General features: G+C 35.4%; 2 protein-coding genes and 1 non-coding gene across 4 annotated transcripts; 1 reads left to right on the forward strand and 2 right to left on the reverse strand.

The window, feature by feature from the left end:
• Positions 1 to 34: 34 nt before the first annotated feature.
• On the reverse strand, positions 35 to 6265 carry LOC127809732 (UDP-glucuronic acid decarboxylase 6-like). Of its 2 annotated transcripts, XM_052348763.1 has the most exons (14): positions 6084 to 6265; positions 5740 to 5847; positions 5548 to 5651; positions 4755 to 4841; positions 4428 to 4515; positions 2582 to 2673; positions 1869 to 1933; positions 1714 to 1802; positions 1343 to 1420; positions 1151 to 1244; positions 934 to 1000; positions 798 to 861; positions 672 to 712; positions 35 to 500 (listed from the first exon to the last, which is right to left on the reverse strand). In XM_052348763.1, exons 3-14 carry the CDS (start codon positions 5617 to 5619, stop codon positions 315 to 317), a joined length of 1023 nt encoding a protein of 340 aa, XP_052204723.1. In that variant the 5' UTR covers positions 5620 to 5651; positions 5740 to 5847; positions 6084 to 6265; the 3' UTR covers positions 35 to 314. The 2 variants fall into 2 exon arrangements, with proteins under 2 accessions (XP_052204723.1, XP_052204722.1); XM_052348762.1 differs by lacking the exon at positions 5740 to 5847 and having other exon boundaries at positions 6084 to 6263.
• A 4551-nt stretch (positions 6266 to 10816) lies between these two features.
• TRNAH-GUG (transfer RNA histidin (anticodon GUG)) lies at positions 10817 to 10888 on the forward strand. Its single transcript has one exon. It is a non-coding gene; the product is annotated as a tRNA-His (tRNA).
• Positions 10889 to 16389: 5501 nt separating this feature from the next.
• On the reverse strand, positions 16390 to 17293 carry LOC127810259 (RING-H2 finger protein ATL1-like). Its single transcript, XM_052349633.1, has one exon. The coding sequence runs from the start codon at positions 17118 to 17120 to the stop codon at positions 16611 to 16613; it is 510 nt and encodes a 169-aa protein (XP_052205593.1). The 5' UTR covers positions 17121 to 17293; the 3' UTR covers positions 16390 to 16610.
• Positions 17294 to 17624: the final 331 nt, after the last annotated feature.

Below are 17624 nucleotides of genomic sequence, written 5' to 3' on the forward strand. Positions count from 1 at the left end.
TTATGGATTCATAGTGATCATCTTCAAGTGCAAGTAAGAAGAAAAGATGATTGCCACATTCTAAATGAAGGCATAATCCCATCTGGAAAATATAGTAGTTGCACAATTTATTCCATATGGTTAACATATTAGACAAAAGGGAAAGAGAATTGGACAAAGACACAGAGCAGCAACTTCACTGGGAAAATAGCACGACACCGTTGCCATGATTAGGCCAAACATAGCTAGCGCAGGCGCAGTGGCTGTGGCAGGAACTTACTCATCATTGTGGAGGACTCTAACTTCACTAGCAAAACAACACCATTGCCAACGTCTCAGGCCTTCCTAGGCACACAAAGCCGCTGACGGAAGTCGTCCTCCATGAGGGGAATGCCATCGCGCAGCTTCACCTTCGGCTCCCACCCCAACAACTCCTTCGCCTTGGCGATGTCAGGCTTTCTCTGGCGGGGATCGTCCGGCGTGTTCTCCACGGTTATGATCTTCACATTAGGATTGATGAGCTGCAAGATCCCAAATCTATTCATTTAGCTTCCCTTGTCTAAGCATGTGATGATGTTTGCATACTAACTCTTGATGCAGAAACCACAGGCCATTTGATTAAATACTTATTTTTTTGAGGAAGTTTGCCTTGTGTTCATGGTGGAATAGAGAATGGCAAGTTGAATACTAACCTCCTTCACAGTCTCAGCAAGTTCAAGCATGGTAAATTCACCTAAAGCAACATAACAGTTATTACAACCCAGACATTGCTTGCTAAATGCTGTAGTCCTCATGCATAATTAAGTCATAGATAGTACCTGGATTGCCAATGTTAATTGGGCCAGTGTTATCTCCTTCCATAAGTCGAATAAGGCCGTCAACCTGCAACGAGAACATGTAATATTAGAACACGACATAGTGAGCTCATCAAAAATCGATAATGATCTCGCGTACCATGTCAGAGACATAACAGAAGCTCCTGGTCTGTGTTCCGGGCAATTGTACAGTCAAGGGCTCATCACTGCAGAAAAGGACCAAACGGGAAGAAATAAACACCATATGAATCAACTGCATTTTGCTCATTTGGGAGAGCTTCGAGTTGAGTGTTTTGGATGCACGAACAAGTTTCAGAAAATATTAAAGTGTAGCTAGCAGTATAATTGAACATTACCGGATTGCTTGAGCTATGAAATTGCTGACAACACGTCCATCATCAATGTTCATGCGAGGTCCATACGTATTGAAAATTCTAGCAATCCGAATTTCTGTCAAAGGTTAACCATTTCACGATCGCAAGAACTTGGATCAGACTGCAGTTTTCTACCAACAAAGTTACCCAAAACACACATTCGAGCAGAATTACCTATGCCATGCTGCCTATGGTAATCAAACATCAAAGTTTCAGCCACACGCTTTCCCTCGTCATAACAACTCCTAACACCTGTAAGGCACAGCAAAAAACATCATTTGGCATTCAGGATATTGTTACTACACTGTTAGCTAAATTATCTCTGCATAGAACATCACAAAAATTATGTGCACCATGTAACTAACTAATTGAGCATTAAAGGAATAGAAATGCACATAAACTACTTATGGGGTAAGGCAATGACAATATTATACCATGTTCTCAACAATAGATAAATGAAATTATGGCAGTTTTGGAATAATTCTTTTTGATCAAAAGGCATCCATGACCTATAAGGGGAAAAAAGGCATTCATGGTCAACATACCTATCGGGTTAACATTGCCCCAGTAGCTCTCAGTCTGGGGATGCACAAGAGGATCTCCATAAACCTCAGAAGTTGATGTAAGTAAAATCCTGTTGGTTGTACAACATCATTAGTCCAATAAGAATTCCATAAATAAGAGGAAAGTAGCTTCCAACCTTGCTCCAACTCGCTTGGCAAGTCCCAACATGTTCAGTGTCCCCATCACGTTCGTCTTTATTGTCTGCAAGTATCATTTGATTACAGGTCAGAAAATCACTTAACTCAACTTGTGTTCATTGGAGGAAAGCACACTTTTGGTGAGTCGGAGAAGAAGCACGCATTTAGCAAGTGAAAATGCATCAAGGAAACTTTTTCCTGTTAGGCGATTTAGGGGTCTCTGGGACTGCCACGTGAGTACAAATGTGCTGTAAAAAAGCTCATCCCTTAGTTGCATAGATGCGGCACATTAGTTTGAGCAGAAATACTGGTAAGGCCAAATCATCAGCCTGGTTTTATCCCAAAAAAATAATTGAGAATGATACTGGCATTTGGAGAGGCGTTCTTTTACACTTTGATTTATGGCGTTGATTTTAAAGGGTTTAAGGCAAAACCAAGAAGATAGGGAAAAGGAAGTCTTCAACGTCGACAGATTCGATAAGAACTGCTAACTGGTGCAAGCAACACATAACTGTCAGCTACCATCTTCGTGAATGTAAAGAAGGCTGGGCTGGCTAAAATGTGATACTCTAAAGAGGGTAATCCGCAAATACCACAAGTCCATGTAAGAGGGGCGAAGGTTCATCAGCTTGCAAATATCTCATGCACCGAAGAAAGTCATTCACAACAGAGGTATACTAATATATATTGCTTTTCTTCTGAATAGCAATACCTTCACGGGATTGTATTTGTAGAAAATAGGAGAAGCAGGGCAGGCAAGATGATATATCTGATCAGCTTCAATTAACAATGGCTCAGTGACATCTGCATACCAACAGAAAAATAGAAGTGTTAGAAGACATACAGACAAATTGAAGATGCATAATGCTAAAAGAGAGTTGATCTCGTACAACCAAAAAGCAAGCACAGACCATTAGAAAGGTTATCCATTTAGATGAACTTCATTTAGTTTATAAAATTACATATACAAAATCGATCAGGCATGTGGTGTATACATCACAGGTTGATTGATATCTACTATCCAGCATAAATCTTACTCCTCCTTCAAAAACCTTTAGTCTAAATCAAAGTCCTAGTTATCTGTTGCTCTTGACAGAGTAAAACAAGCCTGGATACTACTGGATGAGTATGAACTTTTCCAACATTTCATCAAAAAGTTTTCCATTTCTCTTCAACAGTCATTTTCCAAAAGAAAGTGTCCCCAGTGAAAAAGCTCTCCACTTTGCGAGAGTTGCTTCTATATGCAACCTTCGTCTTGCTGTTTTTGGAAAGACTGTGTTTTCATAAGTCAATATGAAAAATTAGAAACTTAAAAATCCACTTAAATTAGTTACAGAAAAACCAAAACCCAATATTAAGTTAGTGCTATTGGAAGAACAAAGTTGCTGGAGAAAGTTTAGAGAACATTTATCCAACCCTAGTATTGAGTACCTTTGGTGATTAGGCTTAAAAAGCACATGATATAATAAGAGTTGTCAATGACTAAACACATGCTGGATCTTAAATTAAAAAAACATAAAAAGAATTGTAAGATTAACACAAACAAATACATCATGAAAAGTGTATGTGTTTGGAAAGATCTTTCTTCACTATATACGTTCTTCAGCTCTATCTTGAAGATGCAACTGCTACTGGCTTATTTTCATAATCTAAGCAGATATAAATAGTCTCTTTTGAAGGCCAAAGTTAAGGATTCCTGGGTGGTTACTCTCTTCTCATTTAGGACTCCAAAATTAAAAAAAAAAATAATTTATGGTTGTCTATAGAAACATTGAGCGTGCTATAATCATCTACAAAACCATGGCTTGGGTTCTCATTGAAAATTTCTGATCATTAGTGTAAGTGAACATAACCCATAAATGTTGAAGTAAACTACAGGTAATTAGAAAGAACAAAAAAAGAGCAACTAGCATATGCTAACTTGCTGGACTAAAATTTATAGTAGATTAGACATTTAGAAAAGATATGATAGATGAAGCAGGATGCAATGCAATTGTATGAGTTGAGCAATTTCCTGGACTCACAATTATTTGGTGCAACTAAAACAATACTCCTCATCGCTACAGGAAAAGTTATATATGCACAATGACGATTACCAGGAAATTGATTGACCTAATAGTAAGCAGTAATAAGAATGGAGTTAGATTAGACTTCAATTATGTGATGGAACATGACCATATCAGTTATCTTCATTCACCGTCATCTCATGAAATTTTTCTATGTGAAGATAGTGTTGAAACTTTATCTCATCATTCTCTTGGAAAAGAGTTGTGACAAGAAGGGCATCCAGTGTAAATTTTGCCAGATTGTCTTTTTGCATGGATTTGTATTGTCAATGTGACTTTTAGAAGTCGACTGATATTGTATTACAATACGAATGTCATGCCACGGACCCTAAGTTGGTTAGGATAATGTGCAGTTGAAGATGATGATGATGATTTAAAAGAGAAAGTGAACTATTCCATATGAACTCTTAAAAGGGTTATCTAACTGTTTAAAGGTTCATCTAGCAGGATATTCAGAAGTCTTGTACAGGACATGAAAGTACAGTGGCATACCATGACGAATAAGCTCAAATCTTGGATGGCCAATCCATTTCTTTAGGTTGTCCTTTGATCCAGTAAAGAAGTTATCCGCAACAATCACCTGAATAAAACAAATACATGTGAAAACATGTAAATGTCTTTTCTTTATTTTTTTAAACAAGTAAAATAATAATGCCAGTGTCTAAACCATAAAATATTCCAACATGATAGGACAATGCTTTGGAGCTTTCTATCTGATCTTAGAGCACTAAGTGACGCAGACATCCATCCATCTAGGGAACAGGAAATATTGTGCAATTAACAAACATATAACAAAATACAAAGCCCAAAATTTCGTGCCTCATTCTTCTCATTTTCCATCAATCGGTCCACCAGGTGAGAGCCAATAAACCCAGCTCCTCCAGTAACCAAAATCCTCATGTTAGCCTGTAACCAAAAGAAGGGGACAAGTAGATTAAGCAAAATAATTAAGAAAAGGTACCCGTCAACAAGGATACGAAGAGGATAAAGGGCATCTTCTCTCTCAAAAAAAAAAAAAAAAACATTTGAAGCCTAAGTTCAAAGGCCTACTCATTTTGTCTTTGAACCAGAAAGGAGAAGCTGGCGCAGATCAGTATAAATAAATAGAAGTACTGCACTGCATGATCTGCATCTTATAGCCAAAATGGATCTCTAGATGCAAATCTTATTCAAATTTCATGAAATAAATCGCTTCATCTACAAAATGTTATATTTGAACATGATTTTCTTTGCCAGTACACCAAAGTAGCAATGCTGCTTCCATTGTGGAGGTGTCCTCCCATTGGCCCTGGCTAAAATTACAGACAAATAAAGCTTTATACTATGATCTCTGGGCAGAATGACATAGTAGAGAAAAATAATGATTTAGCACTCAACATGCTCAAGGTAAGAATCATTATTTTTCAGAAATCATAGTATTTCACATCGGCTTGCATCCAGCATTCAGATGACAAACCCACGAAGCAACGTATTTCAGAAACTTCTTTACTTGTTTCTCTGGGCTCATTATAATGCTCCATCGGAAGATAGTTTTTAGTAGAAGAAACAATAGCTCGACATCACAAAGCAAATAAATAAAATGAAGACTCTGCTAACAAACCCCTCAAGTTACCTGGAAAAATTTGGCACTTCTCAGTGGAGATGGACTTGGTGGGGCTTTGTTGGTTTGCCCGTTTAAAGCCATTGTTGATTTATTTTGTTGAAACTCAAAAGAACCTGAATTTCACAAATCAAAAGGAAGAACCCACAAGTCAAACAAATCATCGTTTACATTCATCATATTCTGCACAAAATTAGAACACACCTTCAACTCAGAGTTCTCAAATCTAAAGATCAAGCTCGAATCAGCTTGATTGTTTCTGTAAGATTATCTCCAAAAATGCAAGGATTGGAGCTTTATATAAGCGACATTCTACACCAAAACGAACCCACAAACCAAACAACAGAAGAAAATAGATCACAAGTTTCAGCCACCAAACTTTCGTACCCACTAGTGAGAGACAAATTGAAACTTCAAAACCACGAAAAGTAGAGCGCAAAACAAAGACTTCAATACGACCAGACGCACCTAAAAGATTCAGATCTAACAATCCATCACCAGTAAAGCTTAAAAGAAGCAATCAAAATATCGCATGCTATTCATATTACCTCGGAGATTTGGATCACAGATTTGCAATCCTTCGTTGTTTTCACTGAATTTGCACTGAAATTGCAATCTCAGATATTGAATAGTTTATCAATATTTTATATCACAATAATTGTATAGGGAGGAACCAAGGAGGGTGACTCTTGGTGAGAAGGTTGAGGTTGAGGTGACAGAAATATAAATCTCGGATCCGATCGGAAAACGTGGTTCCACAGTTTGCCTGCGGTTCATCTTTCTCCAATGAAATAGGGCCACGTAGTAGTAACTTGACGTGCTGTTATTTATACGGTTCGGCGGAGTTATCTGCCACGTCAGATACAACTCATAGATACATGTAAATCTAAATCTAAATCTAAATCTAAGTTGACTAAATAGATCTGTTTGTAGAGTGAGGACCTTCTCCACGTGATTTTGACCTCAATCATCGACATTGTGGGAAAAAAATTACAAGTGAATTTAATTTTTGAAAAAATATTTCTAATTTTAAGCTTGAATTTTATTTTATATTAAATACTAAAAGTGGCTTAAATTAAATTGACTAATATTTCATATCAAGCGTGAGATCATTAGTTGAAATGAGTCTAACAAAACTTCTATAAACTCATAAATAGAGACGTGAACATTTTTATAGAGTATTATTTATGTATTATGGATCATAGTGGTCAGGGCAAATATGAAAAAGACTTTTCGTGCCTCACGTTTGTGATGTGTCAATATTTGAATCTTGATTGTTGTGGTTTCCTAACTCTTGATTTGTAGCGAGGACGTCTACAATGAAGTGTCATAAAAAAATAAAATTACATAAAAATAAAATTAATTTTTTAAAAAATTTAAAATTTGACCAAAATTAAATAGACATTTAGATTTCATCTAAATTTCCTAATTTTTTTTATATTTTTTCTTTATCATGGGAAAACTCAATCGACCAAAAACATTGCATTTTATCTTACTACTACTAGGAGTCATTTCAAATAATATCATCAACTACTATCCTTTTAAATCTAAGGGTGGATTTAGTAAGATTACCACTTCCGTAATATTTATTTCTTAAAATTAACATTTATCTCTATTTGTGAAAATATATATTCCAAATCTATATATTGTGGGATTTTAAAATCACAAAGGCTTATAAGTTTCTTGTTTTGTTTGGGATTAAGTTGCATCATTATTTGCATTTCTCTTTGCTAATAGATATTAGTTAATCCCAAACTCGAAAAATGACTTAGAATTGTGTTAGAGAGTTGAAACATTAATATAAAATTATCAGATCTTGTACCATTAACTTTAGAGGGGAAAAAAAATTGTTCTTAGTATATCTTAATGGCATGTTTGATAAGAGTTGTAATATAGTATTACTTTCTGACATAGTGATTAATATCATATTTGATATCTCATTCAATATTGGATAAAGCCAGCCAAGTTTAAAATAATTCAACCGAAGAGGAATTATATAAAACTTAGGGGGTAGTTTTATATAATTTCATCTTGGTGGGATTAAATTTTTGTATTGTATGAACATTTTTTCCCTAAATTATATAAATAAATCAACCATTCTCTCTTATGAAATTTATTTTTGTTTTTAAAATCTTGATATATTATTTAGATATATATTTGTAATTAAAATGTATTTTATGTAATTTAAAAATATTTTTATTCACAACAGCAAATACTTTTTTATAATTATAACCTATTTGAATAAAGGGACAAATTCATCTTTTGAGAATTAATTCACATTAATACCTCAATTAAGGGTGAGCATTTGATTGATTCGATTACCGACCAATTGAATTGCTCAAACAGAACAAATCGAATCTTTTTAAAAAATTAAACCAAATTGATCGAATAGTTGCTCAAACAAAAAAAAAAAAAAAATCAAAAAAATTAGTTGATTCGGTCACTTAATTAAAAATCACTTGGGTCGAACCACACGATAACTGTGAATTGCAGAAGAGATGGATGAAGAATAGAAGAATATGAAAAAGGTAATGGTCAATGATGGCGATGGTTGTTGCAGACAACGGTTAGTGCTACGGCTAGTTGTGGGGGGTGTAGGATGCTTGTTGCAAGTTGAGGCGAGTGGGATGAAACAAATCGAAAATCAAATAAGACATTGGTATAAGTAAATAGCGAGACAGATAATGTCATCGGCAACAACTCGTCAATCAAAATCAAAGGGAAGAAGGCTAGAGGCAAAAAGGGAGGAGAAAGTCGAGGTCAGTCAAAAGACAAAGAAGAAGGGGAAGGGCTGGGGACTCGTCCTTACCATCTGTTGAATAGCTTTTTCTTCTACTGAATTTGCATTTTCTTAATTCTTAATTTGGTCAAAAAATTTATTTTGAACAAATTGAAGAACTTAATGGATTGAACTTTTACTTTGAATGATTGGGTCGCCCCAACGTTTTTGACATTTCAATCCGTTTAGTTATTTTAATTTTTTTTAATAAGGAGATCGAATTGAATCGAAATAACTGAAAAACTCAAAATTGGAAACTGAACCGAATCATTTTACAAAACAAATCAAATTGAATTGCCAATTTCTTTGGTTTGATTCAATTATTTTAGTTTAATCGAAGTTTTGCTCACTTCTAATCACATTCACTATGTGACATGTCGAACTGATAGAGATCATGGTAGTAATCATGAAGGATGACAAGTCAATATCAATGATCCATTGCACATTCATGGTAGACCAATGACAATGGCCAAAACTAAAAGGATGAAAGAAATTCTAAATGAGCTAATCCAAGAGACTTACCCAAGAGTAATAAGCAATTTGGATTGGACAACTTAGAGGAATCATAATAATAGTTAGACCAAAATATTAAAAACATTATTTAAGTCCAAAGTATAGCAAGATCAAAGGCATTTAGGCCAAAACATAATAATGCCACATCATTTGCACATTTGGAGCCTAAATTATTATTATGGGTCTAATATGCACTTATTTTATTTTTATATGGACTATGTGTTTCGAGCCCTAGTCATTTTAGCTATGTCTAATTTTATTATTCTAGTTTGTATTTGGTTGAACTAAAACATTTCATCTTGGGCATATTTGGGCTTATAACCTTGTTTTAAGTTAAGCCCATCCTTATCTTAACTAAAGCCTATTTGTTAGGGCATTAGGCTTAGAATTATGTTTGCCTATAAAAGGCTGCATTCATGTGTAAAGAGGGAATTAGAATTTTGAAGACAAATTTGAGAGATTTTCTCTTGTTCTTTTGAAGAAATTTCAGATTTTATCAAGCTAATGCTTATGCCAATCAAATCACTTTCTCGTCTTATTCTTAAGAGTGATGTCTATACCTTTAGTTCATAATTCTCTATAATCATCAAGTCAATGTTTTTTTTTTCTCTTCTTATAAATTTGTTTTAATCTTTTTTGGAATTTTTGTTTTCGACTAGACCTGTAAGTGCTATATCGGTATATAGAATTCGCATCACGAACATAGAATTGACATAATTCTTAAGTTAGACCTTTTTCGCCCATTGTAGGCAACTTTATTTAATTCATCACCATTTTATCTTATAATTAATTTTATTACATCATCATTATTTAATTCAAATACCAAATACTATCATAAGGGATTTATATATGAAAGAAAGATTATTCAAAAATCATCCTTTTTCCTAGTTTGCAATCTGTTGATAAACATTAAAATTATAAACCTTTTAACAAGTTTATTATACTTTATGTTGGTCTTTTTGTAACTAGGAGGGTAAATTCTCAAAACCATATTAGTTTGTGATTAGCATATAAACCTTATGGTAAATTTTAAAAATTATTAATTTTATACGTAAATTTTTAACTCTAAATTAATTATACAATACCGTTATACATAAGAAAATAAAGTTTTATTAAAACGAGTTGATGTGATTGATTATTTCATTTGTTCGACACATGAGACTGTCTCTAGTCCAATTTTAATAGAACTCTATTTCAAAAAAAAAAAAAATAATATTATATAATTGATACAAAAGTGAAATTTTATATATGAACACGATAATTTTCAAAATTAGTGTAGAATGCAAAATTTTAATATTTTTTAATAATTAACTCTAACAATAAATAGGCCAATTAATTTGAATAGGTTATCCATGGCATGGTATATTTGGTATTGGTTAAATTTATATTTTTTTCTTTTATGTTTCACGTTTTTTTATGTAGTTACACAAACTTTTTCATACTTCAATTATATCTATAAATTGGTATTTTTAAGTTAATTTAATTCTTATATTTTAATTTTATATGTGGTAATCCGTACTTTTTATTATTTTAATTATATCTATATTTGTATTTTTGAGTCAATTTAACTCTTATACTTTGATATGTAAAAAAAAAAAAATTAAAATAAGATGATGAGTACTTTTTTAATTATGTCTAAAGGATTATAATATGTTTGGTGAAGAAAGTAAGAGTATGAGAACGAAAGAAGACAGTTGTTTGAAAATATTTTTAACTTGACAAATTAGATAAAGTTCTTACCTAAAGTGCTAAGTTATTTCACTTTATTTATTTTTTTATATTTCAAAATATAAGGGTGTAATCGAAATAATAAAAAATTTGAGTTAATATATAAAAGGAATATTAAAGTATAAAGGTTAAATTAACTAAAAAATATAAGTATAAGAGTGTAATTAAAATAATAAAAAATTTAAGTGATCGCATGTAGCCATTTTCATTAGTAGCCCATATCTCCAAATAAGTTAAATAGATGCTACAGAAAACCTCATCGTGGCTGTAGTTTAGTGGTAAGAATTCCACGTTGTGGCCGTGGAGACCTGGGCTCGAATCCCAGCAGCCACACTAAGCAATCCCCTTTTGGCCAAAAATGGTTATATTATTCAGCTTTACAAAATAGTTATAGTTTTTTATTCTAACTTTATTAAGGTTTTAAAAGGTTATTATATTTATTTTTCCAAAATTTTAAAAACATCAAAAATTTATTTTCTTAATTTGTAGTATAAAGTTGAAAAATAAAAAAAATTGAGTTCTCTATTTTTTAATGGGAGATTCAACTACTTAATAAAAGTTCAAGTTATAAAAAAAAAAAAAATTAAAAGGTGCTCAATTTTTTTTTTTCAAAAATGAAAAAATGATTTTATTATTTTATTAGTAAAACGAATTTATATTACAAATGCTTATAAACATAAAAGAAAAGTCATTATGGGATTACCATATTGGTCATCCATTGATTTGAATTTTTTTAGAGTAAAATTAAAAATAATTAATAAAAATATTTATATATTTTTTCTCAATTTATCTTTTAATATTTAATTAACATGTAAAGCAAATATTTTCAAAAAAAAAAAAAAATTTCAGGTCGATTTTGTTTACTTTTCAAGTTTGATAATTTTAATTATTTCGATTCGGTTCAATTTTCGTATTGAAAAAATTGAAATAACCGATTACTCAAGTAATAACTCAATTACTTGACTAAGATTGTATATTAATCGAGTACAATGTAGTAATTATTTGCATAGTTTCATAGATTAGACAACTAATATTGCTCATAACTTGAGTAATAATTTTTTTTTCTAAAATTAATCAACTAATATTGTGCAGTAATTAAGTGATAATTGAATTATACACGTATAATCTCGAGAATAATCAAGTAGTAAATGGAGGGTTTCAACACTTTTCTATTTTGAAAGATAATCGATTAATTCTTTTCGATAGTCGAGTAATATGTAAGATTATTTGCGTAACTGTACTGTTTATTCAAATAACTATAAAATTTTACTTGACTAATTGGAAAACTTACTCAAGTAATTTTTTATTTTTTTTAATTTATTTTTTTATTTTTTTCTTTCTATTTGATTTTTTCATATTTGTTTGATTTTTTTGGTTTTCGATTTGTTTAGTTTTTCTATTTGTTTAGTCAGTTCAATTTGGTTTTTCACACAAATTCGACTTATTTAGTTTTAACATTTTGGTCAGTTCAATTTCGATCACCCTTAGCTCGATGACATAAAAAATATTTTTTTAAACATCAACAAGTAATTGTTAAGGTAACTTATGTTACCACAAGAGTCGATCTTAAATTTTAATGATTAACAAAACTAATTTGATCTAAATAAAAGGTTTTTGTTATAAATTTTATGTTCAAATATGCTTTAAAATATTTTCAATATGAAATAGTTGAACAAGTAGTGGGCTACAAGATCAAAATTGATTAAAATATCATTTCAACATAAAAATAGGAGAGCCAATAGTTGACTACAAGAGAATAGGCGACCAAAAATTACATTATCTAATCTAGAATGGGGGAACAAAATAGTCAGACTACTCTGGCATATGTGAATCAGTTTACATTTTGTTCCAGGGAAACAAAATAGTCAATTACTCTAAAATAGGTGAACTAATTTATATTCTATTCCGAAAAATGGGGATCAAAATTTAGGTAGCACGGAAACGAAAAAACGATACATTTTTGAAACGAAATAGAAATGCTGAAACGGTATTTTTCTAAAAAGGTAAGAAATGGAAACGCAGGGTAAACTGTAAATTTTAAAAATATAATTTTTTTTTTTGTAAATATGATTTTTAATAGAGTAAATTATAAAAAATAATTCAAATATACAAATTTCTTTTCAGTAATATACAATGTGCCATATTATTGAAACAATTTAATTAATTTAAAATTAATTCAATTTTAATATAAATAAATTAAAAATAAAATACCAAACAAAAATTAAACAAAGACATAAACACACAAAATGCATACACTTGAAGGAATGAGAAATTTGATTGAAGGAACACAAACAATTTGATGAACACACAAACACACATATATAGACTAGAAGCGACGAATTGAAGAAATGATGAAATTGAAAGCGACGGTGATGAATGACTAAAGGAGCGACAAAATCAGAAGCGACTGGAAGTGACGAAATTAGAAACGACAGATCGGGGTTTGATTGGAAGCGACTGAAGGAACGATCTTCGACAAGGAACGACGATGGACGATTGGAATCGGAAGTGACAGATCGATGGTCGGTGACGGATCTGGAGAAATGAGTGACGGGCGACTGGAACCAGAAAGAAGAAGAAAAAGAAAAGAGAGGGAATGCGAGGTGGCTGTTGGAAATGCATTTCTAGATGAAAACACGTTTCCAACAAGTTTTATTAAATTGCAAAACGGTCTCCATACGTTTCGCAATTTATAGAAACACCTCAAAATTTGTTACTGGGCGTTCTCACCATCTGCAAAATGGGAAACGGTTCGAAAACGCCGAAACGACATCCCAAACACGTTTCCGTGCTACCTAGATCAAAATAGTCTACTACTTTGAAAAAAGATATTAATAGCAAGTTTTCATTCTTTTCTAAATTAGGGAGACCAATAATTGACTATTCCAAGAATAGATAAGTGCATTCGAATTGAGAGGACTAAAATAGTCAACTACTGTAAAGACTGGTTTGTCTGCCTATTTAGATTTCGTGCAAGAGTGTTTTTTTTTTCAATTAAATGCACTTTTAGCTATTGAAAACATTCAAATGAAGATCTCGAATTATAAATAAAACTTCATAAACATAAAAGAAAATCACATTAAAGGTTATCACAAACATCAAACAACTCTCAAGTGTAACTTTTACAAAATGAATCAAAGCAACCAAGACATTCAAGCCACTTAAGAAATGTCTTTAAAACCTTGATCTACCAATGTTATAAAACATCTATTTTCAGTAAGATTTGTTGTTTTGTTCTTTTGGGGCTTGTCGTGGAGATTTTGCACTGACATGATTTAAAAAAATAAAATTATATCTCTACTAACAGTTATAGTTTTTGACACGATGGTAAATACTTAATTCTGGGTACAACAATTGTCATATTTGGTCTAAGCGTTAGATGGTATAGGCTTGTATAACTTAAATAAACTTTTATGTGAATTGACTTTCTAGACCCTGTTCAAATCTAGGTGTTTGTAATAAGTTTATGGAAACCTCAATGAAAGTATTGATGGCAGAATGCAAGGTTAGTTTGCCTTAGAACCATTATAAATTGCCTTATAAACTCATTTAAGACTTATTAAATCTAAATGAGCATGGTCCAGTTTGACTCGAGCTTGACCTTGATGAGCTTTTAAATAAATAAACTCTAATCTTATGTTTGACCTCAACTCAAGTGGCCTGAACCAAAAAAAATTCTATTCAAACAAGTTTGAGTTTTTATCTGCTCAGACTTATAGCAATCCTATATATTAACTCAATGTACACAAGTTGCCTTAATTTCTTCTAAAAATGTTATAAGGACATGAGTTTATTTAGTCTATTTTACACCATTTCGATGTATTATATATTTATTAAACTAAAATTATAAGAATAAAAAATATAAAATACATTAAAACTGAGCTGAATGTAAAAATAGCATTCCCAAATTTCTTCTCATGTTGATAGAGTAAACTAAGGTTGGTCCAACATTGTCAAAACATGATCGGTGTGGGTGTGTCTCACAATAATTGTGTAAAGAGATAAGAGTGAGTATTTATACGAAAAATGTTATTTGTACAGAATCTTTTGTACAAAATGCTTATAGGGATGATATATCGTGATATTTTAATCCCTATTCATCCTCTTCTCCCTCTCCCCCCTTCCCTCGCCGCTGCAACCTCACTTGACGCCGTTCTTCGCCTCCGCCTGGCCTTACCTCGCCACCGCCTTGCCTCGCCACTGCAACCTCCGTCGCCTCATCGTGTTGCCTTGACCGCCTTGCCGCCTCGCGGTTGCCGCCGCGCCTTGCCTCGTCACTGCCTCTGCCGCTGTCGCTGGGGCCGACGGTGTGAGAGGGAGAGCGAGAGAGAGGTAGAGGGAGAGAGAGATGCTACATTTGGGTCATTAATTGCAGGGACAAAATAGATATTTTGATTGTCTTATAAATCCTTCTGTAACATTTGTTCTATACAAATAGCATGACTCGTAATTATACTCTTTTCTCTCACTTGAATTTGGATTCTAAAGGGTACTTAGATTTTGTGAGTGGGCGAACGCCATGGGCCTCGCGCGTTGCCGCCACAGACCATTTGTACGGACAAGTTGGGTCGAGATATATATTTAAATCGACGTTTAATGTCGGCTTGATTGCGGAGTCTTTTTAGTACCGTTGACCCAATTATAAAAGACTGGTTGGGCCTTGACTTTTTGATCATCGCACGGTTTCAGTGTCTTCGTTTACCTTGGAGTCTTATAGACACAGAGAACGAATACCTTCCAGATTGAGGTCACCGTTCATCGGAGCAAGACCATTGTATTCTGCTAGAGATGGCAAAATGGGCTTGGCCCGACGGGCTGGCCCGTTGGGGCCCAGCTTGGCACCGGGCTAGGGCCAGCATTTTGCTGGCCCATTTAAGGCCGGGCCGATTTGGCCTGGCCCGCTTGGCCCGGTGGGTCAAATGGTGGCGGGCCGGGCTGGCTCGCTTGGCCCGCTAATCGACCACACAACCCCCCCCAAACAGCCCTCGCCCTCGCCCTCACCCTCGTCTCGCCCTCGCCCTCTGTCTCGCCCTCGCTCGTCGGTCACCGCCCTCGCTCACCTGTCGCCACCCTCGCTCGCCCTCTGTCTCGCCCTCGCCCTCGCCTTCACCCTCGTCTCGCCCTCACCTCGCCCTCTGTCTCGCCCTCGCCCGCGCCCCTCACCGTAGCCCTCATCTCGCCGCCCTCGCTCGTCCTCGCTCGCTCTTTGTCTCGCCCTCGCCCTCTGTCGCCCTCGCCCTCACCCTCGTCTCGCCCTCGCCCTCTGTCTCGCCCTCGCCCGCGCCCCTCGCTCGCCCTCTGTCGCCCGCGCCCCTCGCTCTTAGTCTTTGGGCGGGCTGGGCTGGCCCGTTTGGCCTGTTTGGCCCGCGGGCCCGTGTAGGGCCGGGCTAGGGCCAGCAATCTGCTGGCTCGTTTTTAAGCGGGCCGATTTGGCCCGGCCCGTTTGCCATCTCTATATCTTGCATTCATAATCGCCGGAGCTAGCCAGTGACCAGAGCATGACGTAACTGTCTTCAAGACAGCATGCCTCAATCGTCGGTTGCTCATTGCTTCTCGCCGTGGTTCTGTTCCGCTGCTGTTTCCATCGAACCAGTGTTCTCCGGTTGCTGCCTGCCTCATCGGAATCTGGGTTTGCACTCCTTGCTGTTGTGCTTGCTTACGGTTATTCTTGTGGTATATATATATCGTTGCTGTGCCACTGTTATAGCTGTTGGTAGTGTTGGGGTTTTGATATAACCAGTGTGATACTTGTGTATGAATTTGCGTTACTGCTTCAACAACAACTAGTACTAACAAATTAAACAGTTACGGAAAGGGTAATTAAGCTAAAAATATAATTTCAATATCCATGCTATAGCTGTTGTTAGTGTGTACAGAAGAGAAGAGGATATCGAATTTCTCATAATAATATTTCCTTAATTTGATCTAAAAGTGATCGAGTAAATTAAGGTTGATCCCACAATAATATTGTCAAAGCATGCATGACAGGGAAGTACAAACAAACGCACATGTTCTTCCATCTCGGTCTTCACAGTCACAACAGAACAGACTCACTTCACTGCATCCCCAAATTATTATTGGGGCCCATGCTTCTTCCCAAGGTCCGATCAGAACTGCTGGAACATTCCAACAGCCGCCTCAACACCAGCGGCGACGGCGTGTTGTCCGTCCGGCAGACGGGGCACGTGAAGTGCGAGTACAGCCACATGTCAATGCAATCGGCGTGGAACGAGTGCCCGCACTCCGGCAGCGTCCGAATCTCCTCGCCGTCCTCGAACTCGCAGAGGCAGACGGCGCAAGTATTGTCGCGCCCGCCGCCGCAATCGTCGCTCTTCCGGTACTTGTGGGCTGGGATGAGCTCGGCCACGGAGGCGTCGAGGCTGCTGCTCGGCGGGTCCTGCTGCCGCTGTGGTGGCGCGGGGGGCGGTCTGCGGCGGATGCGGCCCTTACAGCAGACGATGGTGAAGTGGTAGATGAGGACGACGAGGGCGGCTGCGGAGACGGCGATGATGAGGATGGTTAGGTGGTTGGTGTAGGAGGAGGAGTTGTCGGCATCTTTGGCCATGGAATGGAGGGGGAAATGGGCATGGCGAGGCGAAAGCTACATAGAAGGGGAGTGAGAAAGGACGGCCATTACGAAGTGGAAGCTGTTGTCTAATTCATTTGTTTTTGTGCGTTGGGGAAGACGACGGCCAGCATGAATGGGTCAACCCCCCTCCACTCACACCCAACTGTGCCATCATTAAAATGGCAACTTATTTTGTGTCTTCCTGTCATCAAGAAAAAGACACCCCAATATTCATTCTAAGGCTCATATCACTGACTATTAAGAATTTAAATTGTATAGACATGATAATGTATTATTAGAAGAGACTACTTGCATGGAGAGTTTTGACACTTTGGGGGACATTCGACATTATTAATAAAGAAATTATTAGTAATTATTGTGATTTTTTAATTATTTATACTAAGTGTCATATATACAAAATATCAAATTTTAAGCTCGGATAACATTTTCGTTATTGAAATATGATATTATGTCAGCATCACGACTTAATATTGCTGTTTA

This window comes from Diospyros lotus, chromosome 9, assembly GCF_014633365.1.
Source record: "Diospyros lotus cultivar Yz01 chromosome 9, ASM1463336v1, whole genome shotgun sequence".
Classification (NCBI taxonomy): Eukaryota; Viridiplantae; Streptophyta; class Magnoliopsida; order Ericales; family Ebenaceae; genus Diospyros; species Diospyros lotus.